This window comes from Dipodomys spectabilis, unplaced genomic scaffold, assembly GCF_019054845.1.
Source record: "Dipodomys spectabilis isolate Male_0828 unplaced genomic scaffold, ASM1905484v1 ptg000018l, whole genome shotgun sequence".
Taxonomy (NCBI): domain Eukaryota; kingdom Metazoa; phylum Chordata; class Mammalia; order Rodentia; family Heteromyidae; genus Dipodomys; species Dipodomys spectabilis.
In genome coordinates this window covers 12,602,720-12,627,081 of record NW_024870695.1, presented here as the reverse complement: position 1 = coordinate 12,627,081, position 24,362 = coordinate 12,602,720, and the positions used below count along the sequence as shown (strand labels likewise).

Below are 24,362 nucleotides of genomic sequence, written 5' to 3'. Positions count from 1 at the left end.
GGCGTATGCTGCTGGCACCCGGCGCCTGGCACCCGGCTCACTGATGGCTTTTAAGAAGAGAAGATAGTGGAAGGCTTGGCTGAGAGGTGGCTCATATGCCTAGCAAGAAGGAGGCCCTGAGTTCAAAGCCCAGTACCACAAAAAAAAAAACCCCAAAGTATATGTATTATTGAATGTTCTTTCTTTTCTTTTCTTTTTTTTTTTTGCTTATGTGGTGCTGAGAAATCCAACCCAGGGCCTCAGGCATGCAAGGCAAGCGCTCTACCACTGAGCCACCTTCCCAGCCCTGAATGTTCTTTCTTAACTTGTCTCTCTGATGGGCTGTCTGATACACTTCAGTCTGTTTTCCTATTATGCTAAAATTTTGGGGTTTTTTTCTTGCCAGTCCTGGGGCTTGAAGTCAAGGTCTGGGCACTGTCCCTCAGCTTCTTTTGTTCAAGGCTAGCACTCTACCACTTGGGGTACAGGGCCACTTTTGGTTTTTGTAGAGTGTTTTGAGATAATATGGAGGCTCTTTGCTAGACTTTTTTTTTTTTTTTTGGTGAAAGAAGGAGAAAGATGAGGAGAGAGGGAGGGGGAGAGAAGGAAGGAAGGAGGGCAGAAATAGATCAAAGATCACTATAAGATTTGGAGTCTAAGCAACTGAAATACTTTTTTTTTGTGTGTGTGTGGGGGGGGGTCCAGTCGTGGGGCCTGAACTCTGGGCCTGGGTGCTGTCCCTCAGCTCTTCAGCTCAAGGCTAGCACTCTACCACTTGAGCCACAGCACCACTTCCGGCTTTTTTCTTTTTGCTTATGTGGTGCTGAGGAATTGAACCCAGGGCCTCAGGCATGCAAGGTAAATGCTCTACCACTGAGCCACCTTCTCAGTGCCCCCCTTGCTAGACTTTTTAGCCTGCTTCTTTAACATAATGTTTTTCAGTTTACCTTGTCATGTTTTCCCTTTGCTTTGCTTGAACTAGTATAGTCCTAAGTGGAACATGGCAGGACACAGGTTTCTCCCCTCTTTTTTAGTATTGGGTGGGCATCTTGTCTGTGTCACAGCTTGATACCACCAAATTGAAAGGATTTTTGACTGCTTCAGATGCGGAGTGTGACAGAAGCTGAGCTGGGTTTCCTGGGCCAGAGAATGGACTCTGTCAAAGCAAAAGAATGGTTGCAGAAGCACAAACCCAGACCTTCAAGCTGTGACTAACATTTTGGCAACATGCATCTCTTTGCCAAATAACTTCTTTTCTTTTGGAGTGTGATTGTTGATCTCTTTCTCAAAGTAGGCTCTTGTTGCTACTGTTCTCCACACAACTCCCAAGCAGAAGTTGGCAGAGTTCCCCCTTGCTGACTGTCTCTTGAGGGATATGCCCCGGATTAGAGTGGAAGGGGCGTTTCATGTCAAAATGAGGTTCATTGGCAGATCCTGAACGCTGCTCTGCAAAGAAATAGAGGCAACACTCTTTATGGAATGTTCTTGCAACTTTTTTTTTCTCCTTCTAAATTTAAATCTGTTTCTTATTCATCTGATGATTAAATGCAGAATCATTGCCTTTGACTAGCTTTGCAAATGCAAGACATTGAGGAAAAGAGACAGTGTTTTTTATTCCACTGCATCCCCCTTTACTCCTAGTCTTGAAGCTGGAGGAAGTATACAGGCTCAATGTGAGAACATTTCTCCTTCCTTCTTCCCTTCCTCCTTTCTCTCTCTCTCCTTTCTTTTTCTCTTTCTCTCTTCTTCCCTTCCTCCCTCTTCTCTCTCTTCCTTCTTTCTGTCTTTGTCTTTCTCTCTCTCCCTTCTTTCCTTCCTTCCTTCCTTCTCTCTCTCTCTTTCTCTCTCTCCCTCTCTCCTTCTCTTCTTTCCTCCCTCCCTCTCTTCCTTCCTTCCTTCCTTTTTTTTTTTTTTTTTAGTACTGGGGATCAAACCCAGCAGCATACTAGGCAAATGTTCTATTGGGTTATATACATCCCCAGTCTCAATGACCATTTTTTGTTTGTTGTTTTTTCATAGTTTTTAAATTTAGCTTACATTAGTTATACAAGAGGGTTTTATTCTGAGATTTTCATGTGTGTGTACAGGCATGCAGTATACTGCATCAGTCTCCTTCCTCTTTTTATTTAGTGCCAGTCCTGGGGCCCTGGGTACTCTCCTCCAGCTGCTTTTTGGTCAAGGCTAGCGCTCTGCCATTTGAGCCACAGCTCCACTTCCCCTGCCTTCCTCCTCTTGAAACAGTTTCTCTCTCTCTCTCTCTCTCTCTCTCTGTTTGGGCCTGGGTTCATCCCTGAGCCTCTCTGTGCTCAAAGCTATTGCTCTACCACTTAAGCCACAGTGCCACTTTTGTCTTTTTCTGTTTCTGTGGTACTGAGGATTCAAACCTAGGGCTTCATGCATGCTAGGCAAGCACTCTACTACTAAGCCACATTCCCAGCCCCTATTTATTTATTTATTTGGAGGTTGTAAGGCTTGAACTCAGGTCCTGAGTGCTATCCCTGAGCCTCTTTATGCTCAAGGCTAGCACTCTACCACTTGAACCACGAGCCACTTCCAGTTTTTGATGGTTAATTGGAGATAAGAGTCTCGCAGGGACTTTTCTGCCTTAGCTGGCTTTTTACTATGATCTTCAGATCTCAGCCTCCTGAGTAGCTAGGATTACAGGTGAGCCACTGGCACCTGGCTTCACTGATGGCTTTTAAGAAGAGAAGATAGCTGGAGGCTCATATGCCTAGTAGGAGGGAGGCCCTGAGTTCAAAGCCCAATACCACAAAAAAAAAAGTATATATAGCTGGGTGCCGGTGGCTCACGCCTCTAATTCTAGCTACTCAGGAGGTTGAGATCTGAGAATCAAGGTTCAAAGCCAGCCTGGGTAGGAAAGTCTGTGAGACTCTTATCTCCAGTATACCACCAGAAAACCAGAAGTGGCGCTGTGGCTTAAGTGGTAGATTGCTGGCTTTGAGCTGAAGAGTTGAGGGACTGCGTTCAGGCCCAGAGTTCAAGCCCCACAACCAAGAAAAAAAAAAAATCAACTTCATCATTACTGAGAATCTACTCATACAACACATGCAAAGGGCATATATATATATATATATATATATATATATATATATATATATATATATACATGTGTGTGTGTGTGTGTGTGTATATATATATATATGCAGAGTTCATAATAGGAAAAGAATAGCTTGAATGTCAGAAGAGTGTCATTATTGTGAATGGGCAATGAGAGTCAAAATACATTAAAAGTGAACAAACCCAACTGCTTGGGAGGCAGAGATCAGAAGGATCACAGTTTGAGTAGAGGCCAGTCAGGCGAAAGACTTTTCAAAACCCATCTTAATGTGTTTAACTGTGAGGTTATTTAATAATGTGGATATGGGGCTGGAAAGGTGGCTCAGTGGTAGAGTGCTTGTCTTGCATACATGAGGCCCTGGGTTCGATTCCTCAGCACCACATAAGCAGAAAAAGCCAGAAGTGGCACTGTGGCTCAAATGGTAGAGTGCTAGCCTTGAGCTGAAGAGCTGAGGGACAGTGTCCAGGCCCAGAGTTCAGGCCCCATGACCAGCAAAAAAAAAAAAAAATGTGGATATGACCTGTCATCTAGTATTAAATTCTTAGTCATTGATTTTTATGATAAAAAATAATAGGAAAGAAGGAAACTGCAGCTTTCATTACAGATTCCTTGACTCCCTATAGAGTTACAGTAAACTCCCATATTGCCTCTGGGTAGTGGGTTTCCCGAATTTCTTTAGGGCTTTAATTTCCTAAAGCTGTGCACGTAAGTTAAAAAAATATTAGCGGAGATATAGGTGTAGAATTATTGTTTATGTCATTTCTTAAGCAGTTAAGGTTCTGAATGCTTAAAAGGCTAGCATTGTTTGTGCAAAAAGTTGGTGATTCCGTCCCCCTAATAGTAATGAAATTACTTCTATTGAGTTAACTTTTTTTTTTTCAGTTGTGGGGTCTGAACTTGGCCTGGGCGCTGTCCCTTAGCTCTTAAGCTCAAGGCTAGCACTCTACCACTTGAGCCACAGTGCCATTTCTGTTTTTTTCTGCTTATGTGATGCTGAGGAATCGAACCCCAGGGCCTCATGCATGTGAGGCAAGCACTCTACCACTGAGCCATCTTCCCAGCCCTTGAGTAAACTTTTTATGTCATAATAAAAGCTGAAAATAAAACCACCCTTGTTTCTATTTATAAAGAATGCTTTTCTTGCTGGGCACTAATGCCTATAATCCTGGCTGCACAGGAGGCTGAGATCTGAGGATTACATTTCAAAGCCAGCCCCAGCAGGAAAGTCTGTGAGACTCATCTCCAATTAACCACCAGAAAACCAGAAATGGCGCTGTGGCTGAATTGGTAGAGCGCTTACCTTGAGCTGAAGAGCTGAGGAACAGCACCAATGCCCAGAATTCAAGCCCCACAACCGACAAAAAAAAAAAAAAAAAAAAGCTTTTCTATTTGTATCTTTGATAACAGATTTTTGAAGAAATCATGCAAGATGATCAAGTGTTTAAATGGCACAGTAGATGTAAAAGAAATTCAGTTTAAAAGAACATATGTTTTTACAATGAAATAAAATGATATTGTACATAAAGCTTGATAATATAAAAAAAACTCATCTTAATTTAAAAAAAAAACAGTATGGTGGTTCATATTTGTCATCCCATCTACATGGGAAACAAAAGTGAGAGGGTTACCATCCAAGAGATACTAATGGAAAAATCACTAAAATGAAAAGAACTGGGGGGCTGGGAATGTGGCTTAGTGGTAGAGTGCTTGCCTTGCATGCATGAAGCCTTGGGTTCAATTCCTCAGTACCACACAAACAGAAAAAGCTGGAAGTGGTGCTGTGGCTCAACTGGTAGAATGCTATCCTTGAGTAAAAAGAATCTCATGGACAGTGCCCATGCTCTAAGTTCATCAAGTCCCCCAGGACTGACAAAACACACACACACACACATACACACACACACACACACACACACACGGACACACACACGGACCTGCCTGGCACACACACGGATGGACACATACACACACACACACACAGACACACACGGACCTGCCTGGCGCACACACACGGGGACACACACACGGGGACACACACACACACACACACACACACACACACACACACGGACCTGCTTGGCTCAAGTGGCAAAATGCTTTGTGCATGAATACCGAAGGAATAAATATCATATATACTGACTAAAAACAAATCATTTCCAAATTATTTCCACTAAGGAGCTTGAAAATTCACATGAAGCTAAATTTGTTTTCGCCAAGTTTAAAATACTTTTTAGTAAAAATCAGTTATAATAAGAGGGAGAAGCCAGATGCCAATGGTGCATACCTGTAATCCTAGCTACTCGGGAGGCGGGGATCTGAAGGTTGAAGTTCAAAGCAGCCAGAGCAGGAAAGTCTATCTCTAATTAAGAACCTAAAAACCAGAAGTGGAGCTGTGGCTAAAAGTGACAGAACACTAGCCTTGAACAAAAAAGCTCATGGACAGAACCCAGGCCCGAGTTTAACCCCCATGACTGACAAAAAAAACGGGGGGAGAAGCTAGGAATGTGTCTTAGTTGTAGAGTCCTTGCTTAGCATGCATAAGGCCCTGGGCTTGATTCCTTAGTACCACATAAACAGAAAAGGCCGGAAGTGGCACTGTGGCTCAAGTGGTAAAGTGTTTGCCTTGAGCAAAAGAAGCTTAGGAGCTATGCGCTGGTGGCTCAAGCCTGTAATCCTAGCTACTCAGGAGGCTGAGATCTGAGGATCGAGGTTCAAAGCCAGCCCTGGCAGGAAAGTCCATGAGACTCTTATCTCCAATAAACCACTTGAAAACGAGAAGTGGTGCTGTGGCTCAAGTGGTAGAGTGCTAGCCTTGAGATGAGCACAGGGACAGCGCTCAGGCCCAGAGTTCAAGCCCCACGATCGACGGTCCCCTCCTCCAAAAAAAAAAAAGGCTCAGGAACAGTGTCTAGGTCCACTGGCAAAAAAGGGGGGGAGGGGCGGAACCACATTCCTTAAATATACAGGTTTACCAAACTTCAAACACTTGAGAAAAGAAAGATCTAAGACTATATTAAAGACTAATATCTGTTACCACACAATTAGAGCTTGAGATCATCAAAACTTTTGTATCTACCTTCAAAGTTTTCATACCTTCATATAAGGAATAGATTACTCCAACTAATAATGGCAGGAGAAAGCTGAATCCAAGATCAGCAAAAAGATTTATTTCCTGGTTAGCTTCAATATTAAAAAGACCACCTATTAGTATAGTCTAAGAAATAGCTTCATAAATCCATCCCAAGATCTATCTTGACACAATGTTGCTATTAGCTAATTAGCCCTGAGGAACTAAAGGGTATTTTCTAAATAGACCACATGGTCAGACAGTCATTCCAAATTAGTCCTCCTTTGCCAAATTCTATTTGATAAGTGCTTTCAAGATTCTTTTTGCATGCCAAAACTAGAACGAGATTGTATTTTATTTTATTTTTTTTGTCAGTTGTGAGTGGCTGAACTCTGGGCCTGGGCGCTGTACTTCAGCTTTTCAGCTCAAGGCTAGCACTCTACCACTTGAGCCACAGTGCCACTTCCGGCTTTTTTCTGCTCATGTGGTGCTGAGGAATCCAACCCAGGGCCTCATGCATGCAAGGCAAGCACTCTACCACTGAGACAACTTCCCAGCCCCTATTTTATTTTTTATTAGGAATTGACTTTAAGCCTCAGGATGAGGGAAGGACCAGTGGCAATTGTAGGTGGAAGGAATAGAATAGCTTGAGTGAAGGTCTTCAGGAGGAAAAGAGTTTTATGGGTATTTTAAATTAAAAGAAGTTACAGGGAATCTAGGACACAGGGAATGAGAAGCAGAGAGGCAGGAGACAAGGCTTCAGCAAATGCTGCTCTCCTAAAACACAGATGCACATATATGTGATTTTTTTTATTTTTTGTTAGTTGTGGGGCATGAACTCAGTGCCTGGGTGGTACTATCCCTGAGCCTCTTCATGCTCAAGGCTAGAGCTCTACCACTTGATCTACAGTGACACTTCTGGCTTTTGAGTGGTTAATTGGAGGTAAGAGTCTCACAGGGACTTTTCTGCCCAGGCTGACTTCAAACCGCAATCCTCAGATCTCAGCCTCCTGAGTAGCTAGGATTACAGGTGTGAGCCACTGGCACCTGGCACATCTGTGAATTTTTAGCTTAACCACTAGAGATTTTTTTTTCTCTTCTCTCCAAAAATACTAGTTTACTAATGTTGGTGCTGAAATCCTCAGTATCATAAAGAATAAACTAGGCTGCATTAGGTATTGAAATTTTAGGGTCTTAGAAAGTGGCTTCTTAGAGTATAGAGGAAAGTGATTGTTGGCTTGTTAGAGAGCTATTTAGGAAACATATTTGCTTCCAGGGAATATTAACTTTTATTTGAATCTTCATGGGGTCAGGGAGAGAATGCCGTGTTCTTGTTACGAACTGGTGAGATGACATTCTGCCACACTCAATCATGGAGGCCATATGTCTTACCTGGGTACACAAGTCTTGGACATAACAAGTGATCAGTAGCCCAAGGGCTGTTACAACTGAAGCATTTTTATCTGGGGCCATTGTAAATCTGGATATGTGAAAGAAAGCATTTTTATCTGCAAAGAAAGTGACTTTGGTTTGGAAATCACAGTATTTAAAGCCCAGATGGTCGTGTTTGATTTAGTACTTTTCTTATGTAATTGGATCAGCTTGCTCTGCTTTTATAACTTAAAGTAGATTCTTGATTTAGCAGCCTACCACTAGAGATCAAAGAACAAAAATGTGCAAGTTTTCTAGCATTTCAGCAAGGAGCATCTGTGTTTCTGATGGCTTAAGGGTATCATATGAACAAGAAGAGAGTCTTCAACAGTGAAAGTCACAGCCTTGTTAGATTATCTGTGGTGAGTTGGGGCTTACTATCTTTGAAATGAGGCTTGATACTCTCTCCATAGGAAGTCTGGATCAGCATTTCAAGGAACATCTGTTTATATTTCTTTTCAGGCTTTTTTTGTTGTTGGTGATGGTCCTGGGGCTTGAACTCTGGGCCTGGGCACTGTCCCTCAGCTCTTCAGCACAAGGCAAGCACTCTACCACTTGAACCACAGTGCCACTTCCAGTTTTCTGAGTGGTTTATTGGAGCTAGGAGTCTCATGGACTTTCCTGCCATGGCTTTGAACCGTGATCCCAAATCTCAGCCTCCTAGAATTATAGGCATAAGCCACCATGCCTGGCCAATTAATCTTAACAATTAGACCTAAAACTTAATCTTTAATAAACCACCAAAATGCAGGAAGTAGAGGTGTGGCTTAAGTGGTAGAGTGGTAGCTTTGAGTGAAAAGCTGAGAGACAATGAATGCCTAGGCCTTGAGTTTAATCCTCAGTATTGGCACCAAAAAAAAAAGTTGTTTTTTTCTTTTTTGGGGGGTTGTGGGGCCTGAACTCTGGGCCTGGGTGCTGTCCCTCAGCTCTTCAGCTCAAAGCTAGTGGTCTACCCCTTGAGCCACAGTGCCACTTCTGGCTTTTTCTGCTTATATGGTGCTGAGGAATCGAACCCAGGGCCTCATGCATGTAAGGCAAGTAAGTACTCTACCACTGAGCTACCATCTCAGCCCTTTTTTTTTTTTTTTATTGTAAAGATACTATACAGAGGGTTACAGTTACATGAATGAGGTAATGAGTACACTTCCTATTGAACATTGTTACCCCCTCCATTGTTTTCCCCCTACCATCCCTTCCCTCCCTACCTTCCCCGAGGTTCTTTTTTTTTTTTTTTTGATTGTGATTAAGTGATTACATAATTTCCCTAATTTCACAGTATTGAGGAATAATGATGCTCATTTAAAGTCACAAGTTCATTCTAACATTCCTGGAGCAAATTGTCTATCACAGTCTATAACATATAACGGTGTTCACATTATACACCATACTTGTGATCAGCAGCATGGGGATATTTAGTAGTGGTTCGACCAGATGAGTGGGAGTTCTTTGTTTCTTAAGTCCTGTTAGTTTTGTCGTATCACCTAACATTTTGGATTTAGCATCTAATTATCAGGGAGACCATGTACCATTTGTCTCTTTGCTCTTGGCTTACCTCGCTCAACATGATTCCTTCTAGCTCCATCCATTTCCCTGCAAATGCCATTATTTTGTCATTTCTAATGGCTGCATAATATTCAATTGTGTATAGATACCACAATTTTTGGATCCATTCATCTGCATCCCAGCCCTTTTTTTTTCTTTGGGTCCGGTCGTGGGGCCTGAACTCTGGGCCTGGGCGCCGTCCCTCAGCTCTTCAGCTCAAGGCTAGCACTCTACCACTTGAGCCACAGTGCCACTTCCGGCTTTTTTTACTTTTTGCTTATGTGGTGCTGAGGAATCGAATCCAGGGCCTCAGGCATGCAAGGCAAGCGCTCTACCACTGAGCCAACTTCCCAGCCCACTTATTTATCTATTTAAGAGACAGGTATTGCTGTACTGCCCATCCTGTGCTGAATTCTTGGGCTCAAGTTATCTTCCTGCTTCAGGCTCCTGAATAGCTGGGACTACAGTTGCATGCCACTGTACCCAGATTGGTCATAATTTTTTCTAGTGTTTAGAAATTGCTCAAGTATTTGGCCTCTGTTATCCTAAGTTCTGAGGTCACGAATCACTGTGTGGTTACACCCAGACTTGGACATAGATTCAGGTCACATCAGGCAGCCTGATCCCATTGGAGTTGTTGAGTTAAGGTAATAGGTTCTAGAACTAGATATGATAGCCTTTTAATATTTTTAAGTTTTAAGCTTTAAGTTTTCTACCCTCCTTACCTGCATTGATAACAAGTATAGCATCATATGTTGAGGTTAGTTCTTTTTTTTTTTTTGGTCCGGAAGTGGGGCCTGAACTCTGGGCCTGGGTGCTGTCCCTCAGCTCTTCAGCTCAAGGCTAGCCCTCTACCACTTGAGCCATAGCACCACTTCCAGCTTTTTTTTTTCTTCTGCTTATGTGGTGCTGAGGAATCGAACCCAGGGCCTCAGGCATGCAAGGCAAGCGCTCTACCACTGAGCCACCTTCCCAGCCCGAGTTTAGTTCTTTTTTTGTTTTGTTTTGTTGGTCCTGGGGCTTGAACACTGGGTCTGGATGCTGTCTCTGATCCTCTTTGTGCTCAAGGCTAGCGCTCTACCACTTCAACCACAGCTTCATTTCTGGCTTTTTTGAAATAGTTTATTGGAGATGAGTGTCTCATGGACTTTTCCTTCCCCAGCTGTCTTAAACTGCAATCCTTAAATCTCATCCTCCTGAGTAGCTAGGACTACAGACATGAGCCACTGGTGCCTGGCAGATTATTCTTGTTTTTTTTTTTTGGCTGGTCCTGAGCAGTGTCCCTGAACTTCTTTTGCTCAAGTCTAGCACCCTACCACTTGAGCCACAGCGCCACTTCCAGCCTTTTCTGTTTATGTGGAACTGAGGAACTGAACCCAGAGCTTCAAGCATGCTAGGCAAGTACCCTACCACTAAGCCATATTTCTTTTTATGCCAGTCCTAGGGCAAGTACCCTACTGCTAAGCCACATTTATTTTTATGCCAGTCCTAGGGCTTGAACTAAGTACCTGAGCAATGTCCCTGAGCTCTTCTTGTGCTTGAGGCTAGCACTCCACTACTCCAAGCCACAGCTCCATTTTCAGCTTTTTAGTAGTTAATTGGAGATAGAGTCTCATAGAGTTTCCTGCCTGAGCTGGCTTCAAACTTGGATCCTCAAATCTCAGCCTCCTTAGGAGTAGCCAGGATTACAGGCATGAGCCACTGCTACCCTGCTTGGCTGTTTATTTTTTTATTTTTTTTCAAAATTTTTATTGTGATTAAGTGGTTACATAATTTCCCAAATTTCACAGTATTGTGAGATAGTGATGCTCAGTTAAAGTCACAAACACATTCTAACTTTCCTGGAGCAAATTGTCTATCATGGTCTATAACATTTATGAGTTCTGTGAGCTTTTCAATGCAGTTATTTCTTCCACATTGGGTGATGTGTACATTTCTTTTGTTTTGCATAGCATCAGCTGTTTCTTCTTTCCCACTTGTTCCCTCTTGGCTGTTTATTTTTATGAGTGAAATACTATAAAGTCCTGAGTGATTAAGTGTGGCAGGCTTGTTAGAGAACTCCTGCAATGTCCTGCTTAGAGATTCTAAGCCAATGGTAGATGTTTGAGGGTAAGCTTGGCTGCTCATGTTCTTGGAGCCAAGTAGCAGAAGACAACTCAGGAGAGGAGGGACAAGAGTTATCACTCAGGTTTTCACTTGATCCTCCTGTTTTCAAGATGGTCCTCCTGTCCTTAGTTGTAACTAGTCCTTTGGTTCATCCTCTTATTTTTCCAATCTTCTGTTAGCCACAGCATCACTTCCAGTTTTCTGATGGTTTATGGGAGATAAGAGTTTGACGGACTTTGCTGCCCAGACTGGCTTTGAACCGTGGCCCTCAGATCTCAGCTTCCTTAGTAACTAGGATTACAAGTGTGAGCCACTAGCACCCAGCAGAATCTATTTCTTTTTCTTTTCTTTTTCTTTTTGCCGGTTGTGGTGCCTGAACTCTGGGCCTGGGCGCTGCCCCTCAGCTCTTCAGCTCAAGACCAGCACTCTACCACTTGAGCCACAGCACCACTTCTGGCTTTTTTTGTTTTTTTGCTTATATGGTGCTGAGGAATCAAACCCATGGCCTCCTGCATGCAAGGCAAATGCTCTACTACTGAGTCTCACCTTCCCAGCCTGAATCTATTTCTTATGTAGACTTTTTAGTCCCCATGGCAAACTCCTTAGGTTTCTTCTAGTATTGCTTTTGTATTTAGACTCTTTTTTAGTCTGACTGGATTTCTAAATTAGAATGTGAGTCTTTCATGATTAACTCTTCTCTTCCCTGTGCTGGCTGATGGCCTTGTGTGACTCCATTTTTTTTGCCAACACTTCTAAATCCCTTGGTTCCTAGACTGTGTGGGCAGGGAGGAGATATTAATTTAGAACATTGAGCTACTCAGTATCATTTCACTATCTAAATCCAGGAATCTGTTAATGTTTTTGTGAAATGGAAAATTGACTGAGGCTTTGAAAACAGATGTACTAACCATCTGCCTTGGATTTATGCAGTATTTTTCAGGAGATGATAAAACCCTGTAAAAAAGTGTCTTTTTTTTTTTTTTTTTTTAACTTTGACCAGATGAAGAAACATCCTCTTTTCTCCTTTATATTATAGATCCCAGGACCTAGAAAGAAAAAAAAAATGGCTGTGCCTTTTACTGCCAGTCCCTGTAAAATATCAGTAAATGCATTTGCAGCTGCTTCTTTGTTGCTATGAAGTGCTTTGAAGTCACTAGTCTAATAGTCCTTGTCACAGTAATATTACAGATGCCAAGTATAGAATCCTAGTTCTTATTCCTGGACCTGTTAATATTTGTCATTAAAAAACATAACCAGAGGAGGCCGTTGTTGGCTTTGGCATAGAGCTTATTTGTATTCGTAGGTGAATAGTTCTATAGAAACAGCTCTAATATATATATATATATATATATATATATATATTTATGTATTTATTTATTTATTTTGGTCAGTCATGGGGCTTGAACTCTGGGCCTGGGCACTGTTCCTCAGCTCTTCAGCTCAAGGCTAGCACTCTACCACTTGAGCCACAGCGCCACTTCCAGTTTTCTGAGTGGTTTATTGGCGCTAAGAGTCTCACGGTCTTTCCTGCCCAGGCTGGCTTTGAACTGCGATTCTCAGATCTCAGCCTCCTGAGTAGCTAGGATTATAGGCGTGAGCCATCGGCGTCTGGCAGCTCTAATATTTTTATTTGTTTGTTTGATTTGTATTTTGCTTTCTTGTGTTGGGGTTTGAACTTGGGGACTTGTGCTTCCTAGGCAGGCACTCTATCACTTGAGTCATGTCCCAGCCTTAGCTTATGTTGAGGTTTGAACTGAAGGCCTTGTGCTTGTGTGTACTCAGTCACTGAGCCTACACATGAGGTCCCTTCTTTTCACTGGGGCTCAGTATTGGGTTTGGCCTCATACTTGCTAAGCTGGCCACTCTACCACTTGAACTATGCCTCAGCCCTTTTTCCTTGAGTTCTTTTTCAGATAGTGTCTCATTTTTCTTGCCTGGACTGGTTAGCCTGCCATCCTCCTATTTTACATCTTGTTTCATATTTGAGATGGCATGCACATGGCCCAGATGGTTCCTTTCTTTTTTTTTTTTTCTTTTTTGCCCATCCTGGCCTCGAACCTTGAGTCTCCCAAGTAGCTAGAATTAGAAGCATGAGCCACTGTTTGCTTCCTTCTATGACATTTTTACAACTTCCATTGAAATAGTTTTAAAAAACAATAATTGCAAAAACAATGTTCAATAAAAAGTATGTCTGGTACATTGATTATTCATTATCATCTGTGTTTTAAAGCACTGCTTTAAATTATTTCTGATTTACTGATATTTTGTTTGCATGACTCCTCCCCACTATCCCACAGTACTTAAGTGCCGTCAGAATAGCAGATTTTCTTTCCCTTAAGGGAAGAGTTGAGTAGGTGCTGGAGGTGTTTCTTGAGGTCATCCCCTGCTTTCTGTTTTGGATGATTTTCAGAAATTTAATTTAAAGTTGTCTTTGCATCAGCTATCAGTAGTCATCCTCTAAATGAAGCCATTTCTTTGCAGCTGTGGTTATTTAATTGAATGTGAGAGTAGACTTCTCATTGATTTGTCATCATTTTAGATGAGAGGACTTGGCTTCTGGGGCTTGCTTTGTATCTGGGAATAATCTGTGGTATCTAATTTTTACCACATAGTTTTGTACATTAATAAATAGACTTCAGAATTTACAGTTTTAGGACATTAAAAAAAATATAGCTGGGTGCTCACTGGTGGCTCATGCCTGTAATCTTAGTTACTCAGGAGGCTGAGATCCAAGGATCAAGGTTCAAAGCCAGCCCCAGCAGGAAGATCTGTGAGATTCTTTTTTTTTTTTTTTTTGGTCCGGTTGTGGGGCCTGAACTCTGGGCCTGGGCGCTGTCCCTCAGCTCTTCAGCTCAAGGCTACCGCTCTACCACTTGGGCCACAGCGCCACTTCTGGCTTTTTTCTTTTTGCTTATGTGGTGCTGAGGAATTGAACCCAGGGCCTCAGGCATGCAAGGCAAGCGCTCTACCACTGAGCCATCTTCCCAGCCCAATCTGTGAGATTCTTATCTCCCAATTAACTATTTAAAAATAAAAAGCTGGATGGGCTGGGAATGTGGCTTAATGGTAGAGTGCTTGTCTAACATGCATGAAGCCCTGGTTTGATTCCTCAGTACCACATAAATAGAAAAAAAAAAAACCAGAAATGGCGCTGTGGCTCAAGTGGTAGAGTACTAGCCTTGAGCAAAAGAAGCTCAGGGACAGTGCCCAGGCACTGAGTTCAAGCCCCAGGAACAGCACTAAAAAAATAAGAGACAGAGGAGAAAGTCATATAGGGGAAAAAAACTGTGTTATTGGGATTCATCCTTATGGTTTTGGGTTTTGATTTTGATTGTGTAACAAAATTATACTCTGTAGCCTAAGCTGGCATTGAATTTTCATCCTGCCATTACCTCCCAAATGCTGAGTTTTTCAGGCATATGTCACTGCGCCCAGTGTCATCCTTACTTTTTTTTTTTGTCGTGGGGCTTGAAGTCTGGGCTGGTGCTGTCCCTGTGCTCTTCAGCTCCAGGCAAGCACTCTACCAGTTGAACCACAGTGCCACTTCTGGTTTTCTAGTGATGAATTGGAGATAGGAGTCTCACGGACTTTCCTGCTTGGGCTGGCTATGAACTGCAATCCTCAGCTTCCTGAGTAACTAGGATTATAGGCAAGAGCCACCAGCGCCTGGCTTCATCCTTACATTTTTATGAAAGAAAAAAATATGTGGACTGTCTCCTTTATTTTCTCTTTCAGGGTTGTGTGTTTATAATAGTGAAAAATCATTGATTAAAATATTTGTGTTCAGTTTATTTTAGAAGTCTTAGGATATTTCAGTTTAAATATTCATGGTGGGTATGTGATTTTTTTTTTTTTAGCTTGTTGGATCAATCAGATTTGCTACATAGTTTCCATAAAGAAAAAAAAAATGCCTGTAGTTGGGGAAAAAAATTCCCCTCAACATATATACTTGGAATCTTAATGAATTCCATCTCTATACGTAAGAGAAAGCTATTTCACCAGAAGTGTGACTGAATTGAATTTCAGAGAAGAGGTAGTACTTTCTCCATTAAGAGGAGAGGGGTGTGAATTGTATAGAATAGTGATGGTAAGAATTACACTAGTCCTGTTTCTTTGTATTTTAGAGACCTTAGAAACTTTCTCTACTCTGTCCTAGAACACAAGGAGGCATGTCTTTGATTCTGTGTGGACATCAGTTCTCAAGTAATTACAGGAAACTTCTAGCTCCTGCTATCTTTTGGAGTGGCATGTGAATACTCTTAGGCAGTGGCTGGTTCTTTTCTTACGTTGGGGTTCTTTGGCCTATAAATACCCAAGAAGCCCTTGGCAGAAGAAAGGTTCCCCATCCCTGGCCTAGAAGTGAAGGCTATTATGCGATTGAGTATAGGAGCTCTTACTTCTCCATACTTTACTGCTTTTTAGGAGTAAGTGAAGGGCAGGGGGATAAGGTAGGCTGATTACTATCAGGGGATCTTTTTTTTTTTTTTTTGTCAGTCATGGGGCTTGAACTCTGGGTCTAGGTGCTGTCCCTCAGCTCTTCAGCTCACAATGCCACTTCCAGCTTTTTCTGTGTATGTGGTGCTGAGGAGTTGAACCCAGGGCCTCATGCATGCAAGGCAAGCAATCTACCAGAGCCATCTTCCCAGCCCCTTATCAGGGGACTTCTTTTTTTTTTTTTTGGGTCCCGTCGTGGGGTCTGAACTCTGGGCCTGGGCGCTGTCCCTCAGCTCTTCAGCTCAAGGCTAGCGCTCTATCACTTGAGCCACAGCGCCACTTCCGGCTTTTTTCTTTTTGCTTATGTGGTGCTGAGGAATCGAACCCAGGGCCCCATGCATGCCAGGCAAGCGCTCTACCACTGAGCCATCTTCCCAGCCCCTTATCAGGGGACTTTTAACCCCTTTCCTAGCTTCCAATTACTCTTAATCTCTCTGTCTTATGCTCAGAAAAGGAAGATTACATTTGGTCTATGAGATGAGTGAAAAAGTTGACTGAGCTCCTCATTTGCTTTGGGTGTGAAACTATTGGTTCATTTAGACTTATTAGTTATTGTAGGCACTTTGGGTGGTGAATAAATCACTAAAGCTTCCAATTATTATCTCTTACCTCTCTTCTCTGTGCTCTGTCCTACCTTCCGTGGCCTTCTCGCTGACTCTCTAACATATCAGGCACACTCCCCTGCTGGGGATCTCACTCGCTGTTACTTTTCTTTAAAACTTACCGTTGTCCAGGAGATCACAGGGTTTGCTGTGCTCACAGAGACACTTGTCTAGAGAACCACTTCTGCCTGTGCCGCCCTTTCCCCCAAACCTATGTGAGAGAACGCACCACCCTACTCCTACACTCTGCCTCTGTGATTCTGTAGTCTTTTCATTCCTCTTATCAAGAACTGAAATACTGTTATTATCTTTGTTTCCTTGTTTATCTAGTCCTCTAGAATGTAAGCTCCAAGATTGTAGAAACTTACCTTGTGTAGTTTTAGAACAGGATTTAATCAGTTGTGCTATTATTGGCATAAACTGGATCTTTTTTTTTTTTTTTTTTGTCATGAAAGGCCATCTTATGCAACTTAAAGAGTGTTTATCACCTTTGTATCCACTAGATGCCAGTAGTACCCCCTACTCCAGTCTTAGCATTTAAAAGTATCTCTGGACATTGCCAGCTGTCTCCTGGGAGAGGAAATCTCTCTGCTGGTTCAGTCATTGTTCTAGAGCAATACTTTAGCACATAGTAGGTATTAATGGCTCATGCCTGTCATCTTAGATACTCAGGAGGCTGAGATCCTGAGAATCGGTATTTGAAGCTAGCCTTGGCAGAAATGTCCAGAAGACTCCCATTTCCAAAGCCACAAAATGCTAGATTGGAGGTGTGGCTCAAGTGGTAGAGCGCTAGCTGGCAAGCAAGCGGAGCAGGCACAAGGACCTGAGCTCAAATTTCAGTACTTGGGGGGGGGGGGGGGGAGGCAATATTGTAAATGGTTTAAGTGGTAAGTGCTCAGTTCAATGATGGTTGAGTGAATGAATTCAGCAAGAAAACCAGGGTAAAATGTTTCTTCTTTTCTCATAGATACACTGTTCTTCTGTCTTTTTGGTATGTTGGTATGCTTTTTTCCTTTCTTTGAGATTTGCTTTTCTTTTTCTTTTTATTTTATTTACTTTGCCCTTCCTGAGGCTTGAACTGAACTCTGGGTGCTGTCCTCTAGCTGCTTTTGCTGAAGGCTAGTGCTCTACCACTTGAGCCATAGCACTACTTCTGGCTTTTTCTCTGATTTTATTGGAGATAAGAGTCTCATATATGGGCTGGGAAGGTGGCTCAGTGGTAGAGTGCTTGCCTTGCATGCCTGAGGCCCTGGGTTCGATTCCTCAGCACCACATAAGCAGAAAAAGCTGGAAATGGTGCTGTGGCTCAGGTGGTAGAGCGCTAGCCTTGAGGTGAAGAGCTGAGGGACAGTGCCCAGGCCCAGACTTCAGGCTCCACAACTAACAACAACAACAAAAAGAGTCTCATAGACTTTCTTGCCCAGACTGGCTTTGAACCGTGATCCTCAGATCTCAGCTTCCTGAGTAACTAGGAGGTGAACCACTGATACCCAGCTATTGCTTGCCTTTTTAGATATTGTAACTTACTTTTTATTTTTTCCAAGTGCTGGGTTTGAACCCAGGAGCCTCACTCACGCTACCACTGAGCTACAATTCCTATCTTACATTGCTTCTTTTAAATTTACTTTTGTCTTATTTAGGCTTCTACTCTATGCTATAGAGTAACTGGAGAAAAATAGATACGGCGCTGGGGAGCGGGTAGCTGGCTGGCTGGCTCACTGGCATACTAGTCTAGGAAATCTTGTGTTTTTAGTTCTGCCAGAAAAAAAAAAGATATGGTGGTGTTAGTGCTTAGACCTCATTGGGTAATTAGACAAATATATGAAATGGTACTCTCAAGATTAATTTTTATTTAATTAGTGTCCAAACTGGTATTGAGTCAGCATATAGGGTTATTTGAGTTAGTACTTGTTAAATGCTTACCATAACTGGGTAAGGTTGATAATGGGATTAAATCCAGCCTATCTATCCAACTCCAGTTTTACTTTTCATTTTTTGCCATTTTTTCTTTCTTCTTTCTCTTTATGTCTTTCTCTCTCTTTTCTTTCCTCCTTTCCTTTCCATCCTCCCTTCCTCCCTTTCTCCCTTCCCCCTCTCTTTTTTCCTTTCCTTTTCCTTTCTTTCGTCTATCCTTCTTTCCTTTCCCTCCCTCCCTCTCTCTCTCTACCTCTCTCTCCCTTTCTCTCTCCCTTCCTTCCTCCCTCCCTCCCTTCCTTCCTTCCCTCCCTCCCTCCCTTTCTTTCTTTCCTTTTTTTTTTTTTTCTTTTTTGGTCGGTTGTGGGGCTTGAACTCTGGGCCTGAGCGCTATCCCTCAGCTCTACAGCTCAAGGCGAGCACTCTACCACTTGAGCTACAGGGCCACTTCCAATTTTCTGGTCGTTTATTGAAGATAAGAATTTCACAGACTTTCCTGCCCAGGCTGGCTTTCAATCTCGATCCTCAGATCTCAGCCTCCTGAGTAGCTAGGATTACAGGCGTGAGCCACCAGGGCCCGGCTTTTCTTTCCTTTTCTTTCTTTCTTGCCTGCCTGCCTGCCTGCCTGCCTTCCTTCCTTCCTCCCTCCCTTCCTTCCTTCCTTCCTTTCTCTCTCTCTCTCTCTCTCTCTCTCTCTCTCTCTCTCTCTCTCTCTCTCTCTCTCTCTCGCTTGCTTGCTTGTTTGTTTTTTTCTTCCTAGTGGCACTAGGGTTATATGCTGGTTTGACTTTCCAGCATGGCTTGGTACACATGGTCTGTCATATGTACCAGAGGCTATCTGTGAATATTTTCCTATGTCATGAACTCATTACTCATATGATTTTGAAGCACTTCTGTGGATTGAGTGATGAGGTTGATTACGTAATCTTGAGCTTTTCTTGTTGGTAAGTTGAATTCAAGAGAACCATTGTTTTTTGCTTGCATTCTTTGAGATCAAGAAGTAGGACTTCTAAATGGGGTTGGATTTCCTTCCTTCCTTCCTTCCTTCCTTCCTTCCTTCCTTCCTTCCTTCCTTCCTTCCTTCCTTCCTTCCTTTCTTCCTTCCCTCCCTCCTACCCTCCCTCCCTCCCTCCCTTCCTTCCTTCCTTCTTTCCTTTCTTTCTTTCTTTTTAAGTAAAAAGAAACTCCTTCACGAATCTGCATATCATCCTCCTTCGGGGACTATGCTAATCTTTTTTGTATCATTATTCTATGTGCTGCTGAAGTGAGCATGGGATTTGGAAAATCAAAACCTATTTTGGAGGTGCTTGTTGCTCTTGCGTTTAGGTTTTATTTAGATTCTTCTGCCTTAATCTTCTGAGTAGACAAAAAAAAAAAACATTTTTTTGTTCTTTCCTTTTTTTTTTTTTGTGCCAAGATCTGGTTACTGTCCCTTAGCTTTTTCCACTCAAAGCTGGTGCTCTGCCACACTCTGAACCACACCTCCACTTTGCCTTTTTTGTGTTTCCTACAGGGCTGACTGGCTTTGAACAGAGATCCTCAGATCTCACCCTCCTGAATATCTAGAGTATAGGTGTGAATCACTGGTGTCTCCTCAAGGAATGAGGATTGAACCTAGGACCTTGTGCATGTTAGCAAGGACTTTACCTTTTGAGCCACACCCTAACCTCCTTTGGTCCCTACTTTAATGTCTTAGGGTAAGTCAGTTCCCTGTTTTTTCCCCTTATCTATGAAATGAAGATTACTTACAAATTATAATAGGAGGCTGCCAGGTGCTGGTAGCTCACACATGTAATCCTAGCTACTCAGGAGGCTGAGATTCCAGGTTTGAAACTAGCTGGGACAGGAAAATTTGGTGAGACTCATCTCCAATTAACCACCAGAAAATCTGAAGTGGAGCTGTGGCTCAAAGTGGTAGACTGCAAGCCTTGAGCAAAAAAGACCAGAGACAGAGCTCAGGCCCTGAGTTCAAGCCCGTAACTGGTGTACACACACACACACACACACACACACACACACACACACACACACACACACACACACACACACACACACACACACACACACACACACACACACACACACACACACACACACACACACACACACACACACACGTCCCTTAGATAATTACATACATTAGAATGTTGGTACTTTGTGACCTGCTAAGGCACTTTTTGTGTGATAATTACAATCTAATTGATTTGATGGGTGTAACTATACCAGGTGTCAGTGAACTCCTGAGTCACATCTGTTCCATAGCTTGTTTTTATATGGCCTACAAGCTAAGAATGGTTTTTATAGTTCTAAAAGATTGTAAGTATTAGAACTGGTGGGTGTGGTTCAAGTAGTAGAGCAAGGAAAAAAGCTGAGCAAAATCTCAATGTCCTGAGTTTAATTAAGCCTTAGTATATTCGCCCCCCTGCCCCCCTAAAAAAAGTCAAAGTCAAGAAAATGAGAAGGGGGCTGGGAATGTGGCTTAGTGCTAGAGTGCTTGCCTAGATTGCATGAAGTCCTGAGTTCAATTCCTCAGTACCACATACACAGAAAAAGCCAGAAGTGATGCTTGTGGCTCTTGTGGCTCAAGTGGTAGAGTGCTAGCCAAAGAAGCTCAGGGACAGTGTCCATGCCCTGAGGTCAAGTTGAGGACTGGCAAAAAAAGAAAAAAAGAAAATGAGGACAGGCCATAGACAGGGGAAATATACTTGTAGAAGACAAATCTAATAAAGAACTGTTACCCCAGTTACACAAAGATCTTTTAAAACTCAACATTAAGAAACAGAACAAAGGTAAATGATGGTATCTCAAGCCTGCAATCCTAGCTACTTTGGAGGCTGAAATCTGAGGAATGAAGTTCAAAGCCAGCTTGGACAGGAAAGTCTGTGAGACTCTTATCTCCAATTAGCTACCAAAAAAGCCAAAAGTAGAGCTATGGCTCAAGTGCTAGAGTGCTAGTCTTGAGCAAAAAAGCTCAGGGACAGCACCCAGACTCTGAGTTCAAGCCCCAGAACTGGCGCACACACACAGAAAAATAAAAAAGGAAGGAAAGAAAAGAACCTGGTTCATAGGAGTAAAAATATAACATATTTATAGAGCGAGCACAGGCTTAGTATGTGTTCATTTCCCAGCATCCCTTCCCTCTCAAAAAGGTAAAAAATACAGATGCCTCACCAAAGAATATGTATGCATGGCAGATAAACAGTAAAGAGATGTACAATTTTTAGTCATGTCATTAGAGAATTGGGGATTAGTTCAAGATGCCATTACATGCCTATTGAAGGGACCAAAATCCAAAACACCAAATGCTGGCAAGGACATGCATCAACAGGGATTCTTATTCATTGGTGGCCAAAATGCAAAATGATATGGCCACTAGAGAAGAGATTTGGCAGGTTCTTAGAGAAGTAACATACTCGTAGCATGTGATCCAACTGTCAGAATTCTTGATATTAACCCAAATGTGCTTAGGACTTCCATCTACTCAGAAATCCTCACAGGAATGCTTGCAGCATCTTTATCTATAATTGTCAAAATTTGGACACCACCAGGATATCCTTCAGTAGAGATGGATAAACAGACAGTCATATATCTAGAAAATGGAACTCACCACTAACAAGGAAGAGCTGATATGGTTGTGCGCATTTTAGCTTCCTGAGAAGCTAAACTGGGATAATTACTTGAACCCAGAAGTTCAAGACTAACCTAGGCAATGCAGTGAGGCCTCCATCTTTAAAATTGGTGGGGCTGGGCATGTAATTCATTGATCCAGTGCTTGTCTTGTATACACAAAGTCCCTTGTTCATTCCACAACATCAGCTGGGGAGAGGGAACTATCAAGTCATATGAAAAGATATGGAGAGAGTGATTGGGAATGTGGCTTAGTGGTAGAGTGCTTGCCTAGTAAGCATGAAGCCCAGGGTTCGATTCCTCAGTACCACATAAACAGAAAAAGCTGGAAGTGGCGCTGTGGCTCAAGTAGTAGAATGCTAGCTGTGAGCAAAAAAACAAGTTCAGGGACAGTGCCCAGGCTCTGAGTTCAAGCCCCAGGACTGGCCAAAAAAAAAAAAAAAAGATACGGAGAGAAGTAAAAAAGATAATTGTAAAAATATAACATAGTGTATAATTTAACTGTGACAGTTTGGAAAAGGAAAACCTTGAAGAAAGTAAAAAGACCAAGGACTATTTTAGGCATGAGTGGGGAAAGGCAGAGAGCGTAGGATTTATAGAATAGTCTTCAGTATGATACTACAGAACAGTAGAAAAAAAGAACAGTAGATATAGCTTATTGTGTACATTTGTCACATCAAGTGAACCCCATGTAAATTATGAACCTTGGGTAATAATGGACCACTTATAGATTCATTGATTGTAACTAATGATCCATTTTGGTAGGTGATTATGTGCATATGTGGGGACAGTTATATTTAAATTCTCTGAGCTTTTTGCCTAGTTTTGCTGTGAACCTAAAGCTTCTCTAAAATACAAAGTTTACTCATTAAAGATAAAAGGTATGACTCAAGTAGTGGAGTACTTAAGACTCTGAGCTCAAACTTCAGCACCACCAAGAAAATCAGAGTTGGATTGGAGTTCCTGATATACATAAATCCCTGAGTTTGATTCCCAGCACCATAAGGGAAAAAAAATCTAATAGATTGGATGTTTTCCACATAGCCTAGAATATTTATTAATTGCCCTGATTTGGATCTAGGTGATGAGATGCTTAGGCTCTCAGTCATGCCTGTCCTGTAGACTTCCTGGACACTAAGTGTCTCTAATGTTTTGTTTTTTCTTTTTGTCGGTTGTGGGGCTTGAACTCTGGGCCTGGGCTCTTTAATTGAAGGACAGTGATCAATCACTTGATCCAAAGAGCCACTTCCAGTTTTCTGGTGGCTAATTGAGAGAGAGAAGAGTCTCACGGCCTCTCCTGCCCAGGCTGGTTTTGAACTGTGATCCTCAGATCTCAGTCTTGTGAATTGCTAGGATTACAGGCATGAGCCACCAGCGCCCAACATAAGTGTCTCTAATGTTAAAATTTGTTCTTAAGAATTTCTGGCTTTTTTTTTTTTTTTTTTACAGGTATATGAGTGACCTACAGCTGCAAATAAAGACGGAGAGAGAGCAGTGCCAACTGCGAGCAGGGCAAGGATGCCAATTCCTCCTCCCCCTCCACCCCCACCTGGCCCTCCTCCACCTCCCACCTTTAATCAGGTAGGTAGTCGGATGACATCTACTACCTTTGCTTACTTTTTTGACTTTCCTACAGATACAGTAGTATATCTAGAAAATTGAATTCACCACTAACAAGGTATAGTGGTGCTCACTTTAGCTTCCTGAGAAGTTAAACTGGGATAATTACTTGAAGCCAGAAGTTCAAGACTAACCTAGGCAATGCAGTGAGGCCTCCATCTTTAAAATTGGTGGGGCTGGGCATGTAATTCATTGGTTGACTGTGCTGTGGCTCAAGCAGTAGAGTGCTAACCTTGAGCAAAAGAAGCTCAGGGGCAGTGCCCAGGCCCTGAGTTCAATCCCCAGGACTGGCAAAAAAAAAAAAAAGATATGGAGAGCTTATTCTTTAATTGTGTTTTGTTTTGTTTTCATTTCTGGGGACAGTGTGACAATGTAGCCCTGGCTTCCCTTGAACTTACTATGTAGCTAGCTCATGATAGCCTCCCACTTGTCTTCCTCTTTCAGCCTCCTGAGTGCTATGATTATAAAATTGTGCCACTGGAGCTAGGAAGGTGGCTCAGTGATAGAGTGCTTGCCTTGCATGCATAAGGCTGCCCTGGGTTCAATTCCTCAGCACCACACAAGCAGAAAAAGCTAGAAGTGGTGCTGTAGCTCAAGTTGTAAGATGCTAGCCTTGAACTGAAGAGCTGAGGGACAGCACTCAGGCCCAGAGTTCAGGCCTCACGATCGGGGGCGGGGGGGGGGCGGGGAGTGGGGGGTGAAGGGGAAGAATTGTGCCACTATGCCCAGTCTTGAGGAATAATATTTTTAAATACTTATACTTTGGTTGGGTGCCGGTGGCTCACACCTGTAATCCTAACTACTCAGGAGATTGAGATCTGAGGATCGCAGTTCAAAGCCAGCCCTGGCAAGAAAGTCCATGAAATTCTTATCTCCAATTAACTACCAGAAAACCAGAAGT

General features: G+C 42.6%; 1 protein-coding gene across 4 annotated transcripts in view; it reads left to right on the top strand.

Annotated features, from left to right (window-relative positions):
* Positions 1-24,362, top strand: part of Wipf2 (WAS/WASL interacting protein family member 2) — a 62,636-nt gene that overhangs the window by 15,541 nt on the left and 22,733 nt on the right. For all 4 annotated transcript variants that reach the window (XM_042672599.1, XM_042672607.1, XM_042672616.1 and 1 more), the window contains one exon: positions 23,291-23,422. In XM_042672599.1, the coding sequence (XP_042528533.1) occupies positions 23,360-23,422 (63 nt within the window). In that variant the 5' untranslated portion in view covers positions 23,291-23,359. The remainder of the gene's footprint in view (positions 1-23,290; positions 23,423-24,362) is intronic.